This window comes from Anomaloglossus baeobatrachus, chromosome 6 (assembly GCF_048569485.1).
Source record: "Anomaloglossus baeobatrachus isolate aAnoBae1 chromosome 6, aAnoBae1.hap1, whole genome shotgun sequence".
NCBI classification, from domain to species: Eukaryota; Metazoa; Chordata; class Amphibia; order Anura; family Aromobatidae; genus Anomaloglossus; species Anomaloglossus baeobatrachus.
In genome coordinates this window covers 528304847-528318657 of record NC_134358.1, presented here as the reverse complement: position 1 = coordinate 528318657, position 13811 = coordinate 528304847, and the positions used below count along the sequence as shown (strand labels likewise).

At 45.3% G+C, this 13811-nt stretch overlaps 1 protein-coding gene across 1 annotated transcript in view; it reads left to right on the top strand.

The window, feature by feature from the left end:
• Positions 1-13811, top strand: part of MYO3A (myosin IIIA) — a gene marked incomplete at its 5' end in the record, with an annotated part of 269215 nt that overhangs the window by 11913 nt on the left and 243491 nt on the right. Inside the window, 2 exons of the mRNA XM_075316162.1 lie at positions 12126-12263; positions 12701-12805. Coding sequence (XP_075172277.1) covers positions 12126-12263; positions 12701-12805 — 243 coding nt within the window. The remainder of the gene's footprint in view (positions 1-12125; positions 12264-12700; positions 12806-13811) is intronic.

Genomic DNA, 13811 nt, shown 5'->3' with positions numbered 1-13811 from the left:
TCCTTTCACTTTCAACTCTCAAGCTAATCTGCCTGGTTTTCCCGCCTCCAGAGCTGTGAACTCCTCGGTGGGTGGAGCCAACCGCCTGGCCCACCCCCTGGTGTGGACACCAGCTCCTGGAGGAAGGCAACAAGGATTTTAGTTTTGACCTTGTGTGTACCTGCAGGGAATGTGGGGTGCGTGTGGTGCTGTGACCTGTGACCCCTGGCTTGCCCAGGGCGTCACATCGCCATCTACTATTAGATCAGCATAAAGTCCTCCTTCACACATACAATGAAGTCCTCATCTGTTGAATATACCAGCAGCATACTCACCAGAAACATTTTGCATTGAGCATGTTTAGGATACTCTGGGTCAGCATATATGACAGCATGTTCAAATTCCTGCCAATATCCAGCAACTTCATAGCCATTAAAGAGGAGTGGACTAACAATCCACAGGCCACAATCACCAACTTGATCAACTCTATGTGAAAAAGATGTGTTGCACTGTATGAGGCAAATGATGGTCACACCAGATACTGACTGGTTTACTGACCCCCAGGACTCTCCTAATACTATAAAACTGCACATTTTAGAGTGGCCTTTTACTGTGGCTAGCCTAAAGCCCGCTTTACATGTTGCAATTTTGCATACGATAGCATATTCGATTTGCAATGCCCCCATCGTATGTGCGGCGGCAGCCGTGGGAGGCAGGTAAGATCTGTTCAATGTTCCCGGGGTGTTACACACTGCGATGTGTGCTGCCACGGGAACATTGAACAACCACACGTTCAATTCTAGAGACAGATACGATGTGTATGCGATGAACGTTTTAACGTTCAATCGCAGTCGCGCGTACCTGTCACACACTGCAATGTAACTTACAATGCCGGATGTGCGTCACTTACGACGTGACCCCGCCGACACATTGTAAGATACATTGCAGCGCGTAAAGCGGGCTTAAGGCACACCTGTGCAATAATCATGCTGTCTAATCAGCTGTGTGATGGATTATCTTAGGAAAGGAGAAGTGCTCAGTAACAGATTTAGACAACTTTGTGAACAATATGAGAGAGAAAAAGGCATTTTGTAGACTTGGAAAAAGTCTTAGATCTTGAGTTCAGCTCATTAAATAAGGCAGCAAAAACAAAAGTGTTGTATTTATATTTTTGTTGATTGTATTTCACCCCATCCCTTTCATAAAATTATCTAGCCTTTATCCATCATTCTGACAGTAGAAATCACTGGAGTCATTGGTTCTAATAACTATAATTACCTTGATTACTTGCCCATTGTGAATAGTTGTGGCCAGATAACATGTATTAGAAGTAGAGATTGGAGATGACCCACGAAGCATTAAGTTTGAGTTCAGTTTCCGGAAATTTGCATTTTCACATGAATTCGAACATTTTGAGATTTTAATCACAGTTCACAAAAGCAACCTGCTCAGCAACATTTCCCACTGCTGGAGCATCAGAGAGAGGGCCAGTATCATTTTGCGTTGCCATCCAAGCGCCTACATAATGGTCTGCAGCTATGACATCTAGCGGATTATCAGACCTTGTACAGTAGGTTGTCAGTAACCATCACAAATCAGCAGGTCCCAGGGAAGCACAGTTTGTACAGCAGTCATTTTCCATCTCCAAATTCAGTAGTAAGTCTCTCTCCTGTAGAGTGTAAGCTCTTGTGGTCAGTGGGGTCCTCTCTCTCGTTCTCTCTTTTGTAGAGTTTAAACTCTTATGGTCAGTGGTATCCTCTTTCTCTCCAGTAAAGTGTAAGCTCTTATGGTCAGTAGGGTCCTCTCTATCGTGTAGAGTGTAAGCTCTTATGGTCAGCGGGGTCCTCTCTCTCCTGTAGAGTGTAAACCCTTATGGTCAGCAGAGTCCTTTCTCTCTCCTGTAAAGTGTAAGTTCATGGTCAATGGGGTCCTCTCTCTCTCCTGTAGCGTGTAAGGCCTTATGGTCAACAGGGTCCTTTCTCTCCTGTAGAGTGTAAGTTTGTATAGTCAGTGAGGTCGTCTCTCTCCTGTAGAGTGTAAGCCCTTATGGTCAGCGGGGTCCTCTATGTCTACTATAGAGTGTAAGCTCTTACAGTCAGCGAGGTTTTCTCGCGCTCTCTTTCTTTTCCATGTGCTACTTCCAAGCAATTAGAAGCTTTCCAGTATTGAGATCTGTGTGAATTTTGTCACCACAAAACAAATTTTTTTGGTGAATTCAGCAAAGTCGGCAAATAAGAATTGCAAAAGATTCGCTCAACTCTCCTATTATGACAGGGGTGGTCACGTGCGCATCCCCATAATGCACTGACGCTAATGTCGCGGGCAGGGAGGGCGCTGCGCTCACCACACTCGGGTCCGGAGCTGCTGCTGCTGCTGCTCGGTGGCTCGAGCGTTGGGCCAGATCCGGGGACTCGAGCGGCGCTCCTCGCCCATGAGTGAAAGGGGAGTAGTTTGGTTTGAGGATTTGGTCCGTGACGCCACCCACAGGTTGTGGTGAGGTTGGACACCACCGCTGCTGTTGACGGGAATCCCGGGAGCAATGGCAGGGAGCAGCTGGGATGTTGTTTCCCCCTCCGTGGGTAGGGGTTGGTGGTCCCGGGGCCCGGTGAGGTGACGGGGAGGCAGGGTCGGGCAAGGTGCAGGGGGCGCTTGAACTGCGCAGCGCGGTGCCGGACGGCACGGTAGTACTCACTCAGCCACAAATGGATGCAAGTCTCTGGTAAAACAAACGGCTGGATGGACGGGTCCCGCAGCCGGCTGCTGTGGTTTCTCCCGGACGGTTGGTGGTGGCTGCCTTTCCCTGCACCTTTTGTGTATCTTCGGTCCCGATGGCTTCCCACCGGTAACCCGCTCCCCAGCGTGGATATGTGCCGGAGGAGCCCTTTTGCCCGCAGGCTCTGCCCCTGGAAACTCTAGCTGTGGCGGTAGCTGTATTTCCCTTTTGTTGTCTGGACGGTTGCCTTCAATCGGGTCTTGGCTGTTTGGAAACCCCTGGGGTTCCGGTCACTAACGGATTTGACCTGTTTAACGGCGACTCCAAGCCTGGTCGGGGTCCGCAGGCCCTGCCGGTTGGGTACTTCACTTCGCTCCCCGGTTCGGTACCGGCGGGCCACCGCCCGTCCCCGGTTCTACGGTTCCGCGTTGATCTGCCTCTCCTGCAGACGGCCACCACCGTCTGCCAACCTTTCTCTTGGTGCCCGGGCCACGTACCCGGACACAGTCAGTTTGCTCCTCTACTACTACTTCACTAACTGCACTCGAGCTCTGCCCGAGCTTAACTAACTTCCTTTCCCGCCTCCAGGACTGTGAACTCCTCAGTGGGTGGGGCCAACCGCCTGGCTCCACCTCACCTGGTGTGGACATCAGCCCCTGGAGGGAGGCAACAAGGATTTGTGTCTGACTGATGTGCCTATCTCGGGGTGGGGGTGTTGTGTTGCAGTCCCTGTGACGACCTGGCTAGTCCAGGGCGCCACACTAAAACATCACATGATCTAATGCAGCCAATAATGAGAGACTATCAAAGCCAATATAAAAGATGGCGGACGGCCAAGCAGCGCCACATTGTGCTTTTACAGGGTAGGGATAGAGGTTGAAGTACATAGCTGATTCCACAGAGGGATAGAAAATCCTTAGTGTTGAAGAACATTTAGTTGGATCAATACGGATTTATAGATAGAAAAAGACTACTGCCACTTGTACTTTCTCTCTCTCTCTGTCTCTCTCTCTTTCTCTCCCACTCTCACTTTCATCATCTCTCACTTCCTACACCTCATCCACAAGGCTATATTAACAGTATAACAGATTGGATACTGTGTTGGGGACATAGAATGTTCTACACACTAATCCATGGCAATTGGACAATTCAAAATTTAGGAAAAATCGGTCAAATCTGGTGAATTTGAACTTCGAAATATTTGACCATATCTAATGAGAAGATATACTAGACATTGTTAGCACTAAGATCTTTAATGAGACCTGTAGAAAACCATGGTCTTGCTGCCCTTATACCCTACAACAAATTAAAACTGCATTGAGTGCCCAAAACAGTCTAATATGTCCGAGAACCAGGGCCGGCATTAGATTGGGGGGGGGCAAACTGGACAATTGCCCAAGGCCCCACTCCCTTCGGGGCCCCCCAAGATGTACACCAGTAGCTACCCTAAAAATAGCATTAAAACAATTTAAAAAAATAAAATATATATATATTTGGTATTTCCGATCTGTCAAACTGTAAAGTAAATTATTCCGATCTGTAAAAGGCGTAACTAAAAAAAAAATCAAAACGCCAGAATTACCTTTTTTTTGGCCACCACACCATTGCAATAATATGCAATAAGAGAAGAACAAAATATCGTATCTTCCCCAAAATGGTATCAGTAAAAATATCAGCTCAGGTCCCAAAAATAAGCCCTCACATAGCCCTAGTACCAGAAAAAGAAAACGTTACAAGTCTCAGAGAATAGCGACATTTTTTTTTTTTTTACAATTTTCTGGCATCTTTGCAGATTGAGATGGATGACACTTGACAACAGGCAGTGGACGCAGGATTGTATAGAAGGGAGACTCCAAAAGACCATCAATTTGGAGTGTTAGTGTGCCGCCTCAGTGTTAGTCTGGCTGCTCAGATCCAGGATCGTCGTGGCTCGAGGGGTCCGGACCCATCTTGGCGGACATTCTGATTCGTAAAAGGGGTTATTTACAGGGGAAAAGTTCATGACACCACCTGCGGGTTGCGGTAATGGGAGTACCGCCGCTGCTGGAAAGAGGACCAGCGCAGATGGTGTGAAGCAGCAAGGTGTCAGTCCCTCCGCAGGTAGGGAAGGCCCTTGGCTCAGGGGTTGGTAGATTTGGGAGGAAACGGTGCAGGGACCAGGGTACTCACTGTGGGTAGTCGTGGTGCTGGATGAGGTTTAGAAATGAGACACACACACTGTAGTTAAACCAAAGTCTCTGAGTATAGCTGCCGCTGCCGGGAACCCGTTCAAGTACCCGGTCCCATCGGTGTCACTTAGTGATTCGAAACCTGCCTCCGTGCACAATTTGTTGTTCGTTGATGGTTCCTGTGGCTTGAAGCTGTTGGGGGCCCTGCTCACTATGTGTAGTGTAGCCGTGCTCCTAAGGGCTGGCACTTGGGACCTCAGTGGGTGGCTGTGTCTGGAAAAACCCTGTCCCCCTCGTTGTGCTGATGCCCTCAATCTCTGAGCATTTAGGGAAGTCCTTGAAGATCCCCTCCCTTTTCAGGTGAATTGTCAGAACGTTGAATCGGCTCCTGACCTAGGGTCTTGTACCCCATCGTGCTCAGTACTGGTCAGTTCTGTTGGGTCCTTCTGGTGCCGACAGTCACTCCAAGATTACGTCCATCACACCCCTGTCCAACGTCCCTGCAACTGGTCCCCGACTCCTCTGGACCTGGATCACTGCTTGCGACCCAATCAGTTGTTTTTTAGCTGCCCAGGAGCTCACTCTCCCAGCTCCTCACTCTCTGGAGCTCACCTCTTCCCTCTCTCCTTTCAGTTTGCCCAGTTCCCAAGTGGCTGGTCCATTTTCCAGCTAGTTCAACTCCCCTGGAGTGTCTGGCAGTGACTGATGTGAGGTGATTGGGTTTTGTGGTGCAGATGGGAGTGACACCGGTTTCCTGGGTACCTGGAACTATGGGGGGTAGGCCCTGCACCCTGGGTAAAGATGCAGTTCCCTGTAGCACCCTGAAGTATTCAGGGGCGCTACATTAGCATATTATCTACAAAATGCAATGAAGTCTAAAAGTACAGTGAGCATTGAAGCCTTGACGTTGTAGTTGACTTACTGTACAATAGATCATCTACATATTTATTTATATTGTAGATTTTAGGGTTAATTTAATTTCTACAGTTCTATTGTCAAACTATTCTCACAAGGCCTATCGATCTATCTATCTCTTATCTGTCTATCCCTCTATCTATCTATCCCTCTATCTATCTATCTATCCCTCAGTCTATCTATCCATTATCTATCTATCTATCTATCTATCTATCTATCCATTATCTATTATCTATCTATCCCTCTATCGATGTATTTATCTATCTATCTATCCATCTATCCCTCTATCTATCCATTATCTATCTATCCCTCTATCTATCTATCCCTTTATCTATCTATCTATCTATCCCTCTATCTATCTATCTATCCATTATCTATCTATCTATCTATCCCTCTATCTATCCCTCTATCTATCCATTATCTATCTATCCATTATCTATCTATCCATCTATCCATTATCTATTATCTATCTCTTATCTATCTATCTCTCTATAGATCTATCTATCTATCTATCTATCTACCTATATATCTATCTATCTATCTATCTCTTATCTATCTATCTATCTATCTATCTATCTATCTATCTATCTATCTATCCCTCTATCTATCTATCTATCTATCTATCTATCTATCTATCTATCTATCTATCTATCTATCCCTCTATCTATCTATCTATCTATCTATCTATCTATCTATCTATCCCTCTATCTATCTATCTATCTATCTATCTATCTATCTATCTCTTATCTATGTATCTATCTCTTATCTATCTATCTCTCTCTCAAATCAAATCAAATCAAATCAAATCAAATAGGCTTTATTGGCAGTACCAAAAAACTATTAGCATTGCCAAAGCAAAAAAAGAAGTGTGAAAGGGGAGTGGGTAAGGGTTGTGGGGATGGGGAGTTGGGGCCACAATTTAGGGAGTGATGGCCCATTTGGAGGTCTTTAGTACCCCTCATCTTATGACAAGTGGAGACATATTGGGCGACGATCTCCACCATTGATTCCTCTTCCCCCAGTAGGATGCGGAGTTTCCTCTCCTCGTCCATGAATGGAAAGCCCGGGATATGAGCGGTAAGTTTCTGGAAGTGGGAGGCCCTCACTGCTGAGTATTTGTCACAGTGCAGCAGGAAATGCGCCTCGTCCTCCAGAGCCCCCTGCTGGCAGTGCTGGCACAGTCTGTTCTCCCGTGGCTTGTATGTCTGTCGGTGCCGCCCTGTTTCCACTTCTAGGCTGTGGGCACTCAGTCTGTACAGGCTAAGTGTCTGCCTGTCTTTGGGGTGGCGTAACCTTTGCAGATATGGGGCCAGAGTGTAGTCCCTCCGCAGTGACCGGTAGATGGTGAGTTTCTGGGCATTCTCTAGTTCCCTCTTCCAGTCCTCTATGTATTGCATCTTGCAGCTCTCTGAGATCTCTTTTATTTGGCCTTTTGTCAGGGTGTGTTGGTGACTTTGGCTGGACTGGTTGCTCTGGGCTCCGGCTCAGCAGGGCTTTTTTGATGGTAGGAGCCGGGGTTGCTGTTCTGTATGTGCGCCTGGTGTGATAGTGCCCGCTTGTGTATACTGAGCCATAAAGGAAATCGGCCCAGCTCTGCCCGACAGGCTATGTTTGAGGTGCTGCGATGGACTTGGAGGAGATATTTGCAGAACTCCAGATGGAAGACTTCAGTTGGGCTGGAATCCCACTTTGTTTGGTCTGGATAGGTCACTGGGCCCCATACCTCGCTGCCATATAGCAGTATAGGGGTGATGACGCTGTCGAATATCTTGAGCCAGACTCTCATCGGTGGTTTGAGGTGGTACAGTTGTCTTCTGATAGCATAAAAGGTTCTACATGCTTTCCCTTTCAGGGCTTCTGCTGCTTGCTTAAGGCTCCCAGTTTGGCTTAGCTCCAGACCTCTCTCTATCTATCCCTCTATCTATCTATCTATCTATCAGTCTATCTATCTATCCATCTGTCTATCTCTCTCTCTCTATCATCTATCCATCCAACTATCTATCTATCTATCTATCTCTCTATCCCTCTATCTATCCCTCTATCTATCTATCAATCTATCTATCTATCTATCTATCTATCTATCTATCCCTCTATCTATCTCTCTATCTATCTATCTATCCCTCTATCTATCCCTCTATCGCTCTATCTATCTATCTATCCATCCCTCTATCTATCTATCCCTCTATCTATCTATCTATCTATCTATCTATCCCTCTATCTATCTATCCCTCTATCTATCTATCTCTTATCTATGTATCTATCCCTTATCTTTCTCTCTCTATCTCTCTATCTATATTTCTATCAATCAAAATTCCACATCCCAATTTGATATGCTTTGTTTGTATTTGGGAATTTCAAAGCAAATAACATTACATTGTATTGATCTAAAGAGTGAAAGTTATTTACTGACACAGATTATATTTTGTGAAATGTCAAACAAAATAGTATAATTTTTCCCCCCGCTCATTCTGAGCCTATGCCCCAACAGAGCAAAATATACCATAAGGGAGAATTGATGGACATTTGCCCTTTAGACTTCATTTAGTGTTTTGCTGGTTCAAGAAACACAAAAATATTAACTGATTTGTTGCTCTGGGGGAACTCTGATTGGTAATAAAATATTATGTCATTCATTTAGATTGGAATCATGGGATATTTTCGAAAAATAATTTAATGCATTCATTTTGTTATTGAACAGAAAAGTTCTATTTTTTGACAGGATGAAATAAAATTGTAAAGTGTAACAATATATATAGTGTTATATTTCAAATTATAATGGAAAGGGTCATATACCAACTCCGCTTTATATAGAGGACCGATAGGGCTGCCATAGCAATGCACGAGCTGTTTACCTGTAGCTCCATATGTGCTGTATCTTATCTCAGTTTCTACAGTATATTGCAAAAGTGAGTGCACCCCTCACATTTTTGTAAATATTTTATTATATTTCTTTATGGGACATCACTGAAGATCTGGCACATTGTTACAATATACAGTGCCAGTGTGCAGCTTGTTTAACAGTGTATATTTGGTGTGTCCCCTAAATAACACAACACACAGACACTAATGTCTAAACTGCTGGCAACAAAAGTGAGTTGCACCCCTTAGTAAAGATGACAAAATTTTGTGTGGCCACCATTATTTTCAAGCACTGCCTTAACTCTTGGGCATGGAGGTCACTAGAGCGTCACAGGAGCCGCTGGATCCTCTTCCATCCTCCATGAAAACATCACGGATCTGGTGGATGTTAAAGACCTTTCGCTCCTCCACCTTACATTTGAGAAGACACCACCAATGCTCAATAGGGATTAAAGCGGGCTTTACACGCTGTGACATTGCTAATGCGAAGTCGTTGGGGTCACGGATTTGGTGACGCACATCCGGCCGCATTAGCGATGCCGTTGTGTGTGACACCTATGAGCGATTTTGCATTGTTGCAAAAACGTGCAAAATCGCTCATCGGTGACATGGGGGTCCATTCTCAAATATCATTACTGCAGCAGTAACGAGGTTGTTCCTCATTCCTGCGGCAGCACACATCGCTGCGTGTGACACCGCAGGAACGAGGAAGCTCTCCTTACCTGCCTCCCGGCCGCTATGCGGAAGGAAGGAGGTGGACGGGATGTTCGTCCTGCTCATCTCCGCCCCTCCGCTTCTATTGGGCGGCGGTTGAGTGACGCAGCTGTGACGTCGCTGTGACGCTGAACGAACCGCCCCCTTAGAAAGGAGGCGGTTCGCCGGTCACAGTGACGTCGCCGGGCAGGCAGTATGTGTGACGGGTCTGGGCGATGTTGTGCGGCACGGGCAGCGATTTGCCCGTGTCGCACAACAGATGGGGGTGGGTACCCATGCTAGCGATATCGGTACCGATATCGCAGAGTGTAAAGCCCGCTTAAGTCTGGAGACGCTTCAACAGTCCAGCACCTACAGTATATGTGCAATTTCTTTAGCAAGAAAGTGGTCGCCTTGGAGATGTGTTTGGGGTCGTTATCATGTTGGAATTCTGCCTTGCAGCTCAGTTTCTGAAGGGAGGGGATCATGATGGGCTTAAATATATCACAGTACATGTTGTCATTCATGATTTCTTCAATGAACTGTAGTTCCCCACAGCCAGAAGCACTCATGCAGCACCAAACCATGACACTTCCACCATCATGCCTGACTGTAGGCAGGACACACTTGTCCTTGTCCTCCTCACACCCGTTTATTATTATTATTATTATTATTTATTATTATAGCGCCATTTATTCCATGGCGCTTTACAAGTGAAAGAGGGTATACGTACAACAATCATTAACAGTACAAGACAGACTGGTATAGGAGGAGAGAGGACCCTGCCCGCGAGGGCTCACAGTCTACAGGGAATGGGTGATGGTACAATAGGTGAGGACAGAGCTGGTTGCGCAGTGGTCTACTGGGCTGAGGGCTATTGTAGGTTGTAGGCTTGTTGGAAGAGGTGGGTCTTGAGGTTCCTCTTGAAGCTTTCCACGGTAGTGGAGAGTCTGATGTGCTGAGGTAGAGCGTTCCAGAGTATGGGGGATGCACGGGAGAAATCTTGTACACGATTGTGGGAAGAGGAAATAAGAGAGGAGCAGAGAAGGAGATCTTGTGAGGATCTAAGGTTGCGTGCAGGTAGGTACTGGGAGACTAGGTCACAGATGTAGGGAGGAGACAGGTTGTGCATGGCTTTGTATGTCATGGTTAATGTTTTGAACTGGAGTCGTTGGGCGATGGGAAGCCAGTGAAGGGATTGGCAGAGTGGCGAGGCTGGGGAGTAGCGAGGGGAGAGGTGGATTAAGCGGGCTGCAGAGTTTAGGATAGATTGGAGGGGTGCAAGAGTGTTGGAAGGGAGGCCAGAGAGCAGGAGGTTGCAGTAGTCGAGGCGGGAGATGATGAGGGCATGCACTAATGTTTTTGAAGATTCTTGGACACCATCTGAACCAAATAGGTTTATCTTGGCCTCAGCGGACCACAGGACATGGTTCTAGTAATCCATGTCTTTAGTCTGCTTGTCTTCAGCAGACTGTTTGTGGGCTTTTTTTTGCATAATCTTTTTAGAATAAGCAACCAACTGGGACAACAGCCATGCAGATCAATTTGATACAGCATGTGGTGTATCGTTTGAGCACTAAGCAGCTGACACCCCCCCCCCACCCCTGTAACCTCTGCAGCAATGCTGGCAGCACACATACGTCTATTTTGACAAGACAACCTCTGGATATGAGCACGTGCACTCAACTTCTTTGGTTGACCATGATGAGACCTGTTCTGAGTTAAACCTGTCTTGTTATACTGCTGTATGGTCTTGGCCATCATGCAGCTGCTCCGTTTCAGGGTGCTGGCAATCTTTTTATAGTTTAAGCCATCTCTATGTAGAGCAACAGTTCTTTTTTTCACATCCTCAGAGAATTCTTTGCCATGAGGAGCCATGTTGACCTTCCAGGGACCAGTATGAGAGAGTTTTGTGAGCAAATGTAACACCCCTGCTCCCCATTCACACTTGAGACCTTGTAACGCTAATGAGTTACATGACACTGGGAAGGGAAAGTGGCTAATTGGGCACAATTTAGCCATTTTCACATAGGGGTGTACTCACTTTTGCTGGCAGTGGTTTAGACATTAATAGCTGTGTAACTTATTTAGAGGGAACCAAATTTACACTGTTATACAAGCTGCACACTGACTCCTGTTCATTGTATCACAGTGACAGATCTTCAGTGATGTCCCATGAAAAGATATAATAAAATATTTTCAAAAATCTGAGGGGTGTACTCAGTTTTGTGATATACTGTGTGTATCAGTTCTCAGATAGAGGCATACACAATTGATATTTGTTCCATTTCTTCAGCAGGGGAAAATGAACCTGTGTGGGATTCTGGAATTAATCTTTTACGATTTGGGAAAGTAAAATGTCTTGGATTACAAGCTACTGGAAAATTGGATGAGGAGTTACTGTAAAAATATGTGCATCAATTCTGCAATATAGAATAAAAGATAATGTACTTCTGAAGATTTTGATGCCGATTTTGGCTTGAATTTGTAAGGGCGAAACTGTTGCAACGTCAGTCATACAATATTGTAATTTTATAAATCCTTGTCACTGTTTTGGCGAGTGATACAAGTTGGTGGTTATATGTCTGGATGACACCTCCTCACTGCAGTGGTGTGAACAGCGGCCATAGACGGGCAGGGGTGAAGCAGGAGATTTAAAGGGAAATTACAGTAGTTTTTTTTTAATTTTTTTAACTTATATTTATTTATTTTAAATAAAATATGGGGCTGGAAATCATCCTCAGCATATAACTCTACATATATGTGGTCAAGTAAACTCCTTTTCTATTGAATTTCAGGAGGATATTGATGAGGAAATTGAAGCAGAATACAACATCTTGAAGGCTTTATCAGATCATGCCAATGTCGTCAAGTTCTATGGAATGTATTTCAAGAAAGACGCAAAGATTGGGGATCAGTTGTGGCTCGTCTTGGAGGTTTGCAATTATTTTCTAAATGATAACTATAATTTGAAGTGAATCTGTCACTAGGGTTTTGTTATCCTATCTGAGCGCAGCAAATTGTAGGTGAAGAAACCCTGATTCCAACGATGTTTCACTTACTGGGCTGCTTGCTGCAGTTTTGATAAAACTCTCAGTATTATCTGCTGCAGATCTAGCAGTTCGCTGAATGCTGAGCTCTGGATAACCCCACCCCTTTAAATATCACTTGACAGCAATGTTTAGAGACTGTGTTAACACCTGTGATTTTGCTGTAATGAAACAAAGTCGCATGCATCTATCGACCAGCAAAGGAAAAGCAGACACATTTTGTAGTATTTGCGACTCTGTGTCGCGGTTGCAACAAGTTACGATGTTGTTGAACACACGCTACTGTGTAGTGCTGATCTAAATTGTGATTTTGTCTTTTGCAGTTGTGCAATGGAGGATCGGTAACTGATTTAGCAAAAGGTCTTCTGAAGAGAGGGGAGAGAATGAACGAAGCCATTATTGCATACATCTTGCATGAAGCTCTTATGGTAAGAGGTGTAAAACCTATTGATACAAGGCGTTACAATGTAATCTCATACTGAGTATTTACTAGTATATCTCACTTATGTTTGGATTTTATATGCTGCTATCTGTGGTAACCGGCGTTGCCCGGGATAGTATCTCTCTCTCTCTCTCTCTCCCTCCCTATCTCTCGGTCTGTCTATCTATCTCTCTATGTCTCTGTCTGTCTCTTTCCCTGTCTGTCTCTGTATGTCTGTCTGTGTATGTATTGTCTGCCTGGTTGTCTGTCTCTTTCCTTGTCTGTCTTTTTCCCTGTCTGTCTGTGTCTATATCTTTCCCTGTCTGTCTCTTTCCCTATCTTTCTCTTTCCCTGTTTGTCTCCGTCTGTCTGTCTCTCTGACTGTCTGTGTCTGCCTCTTTCCCTGTCTGTCTTTTTCCCTATCTGTCTCTTTCCCTTCTGCCTGTCTCTTTCCCTGTCCTTCTCTCTGTCTGTCTGTGTCTGTTTGTCTCTGTCTGTCTTATTCTCCCTTTGTGTGTCTGTCTCTTTCCCTGTCTGTCTCTTTCCCTGTCTGTCTCTTTCCCTGTCTGTCTCTTTCCCTGTCTTTCTCTGTCTGTCTCTCTCTGTCTGTCTCTGTCTGTATCTTTCCATGTCTGTCTCTGTCCCTTTCTGTCTCTTTTCTTGTCTGTTTCTTTCCCTGTTTGTCTCTTTCCCTGTTTGTCTTTCTGTCTCTGTATCTTTGCTTGTCTGTCTCTTTCCCTGTCTGTATGTTTCCTTGTTTGTCTGTCTGTCTGTGTCTGTCTCTTTGTCTGTCTCTGTCTGTCTGTCTCTTTGCCTGTCTGCCTTTATTTGTCTCTTTGTCTGTCTCTGTCTGTCTGTCTCTATCCTTGTCTGTCTGTATCTTTCCCTGTCTCTCTTTCCCTGTCTGTCTGTCTTTTTACCTTTCTGTCTCTTTCCTTGTCTGTATGTCTCTTTCCCTGTCTGCTTCTGTCTTTGTCTGTCTGTCTCTGTTTGTCTATCTCTGTTTCTTTCCC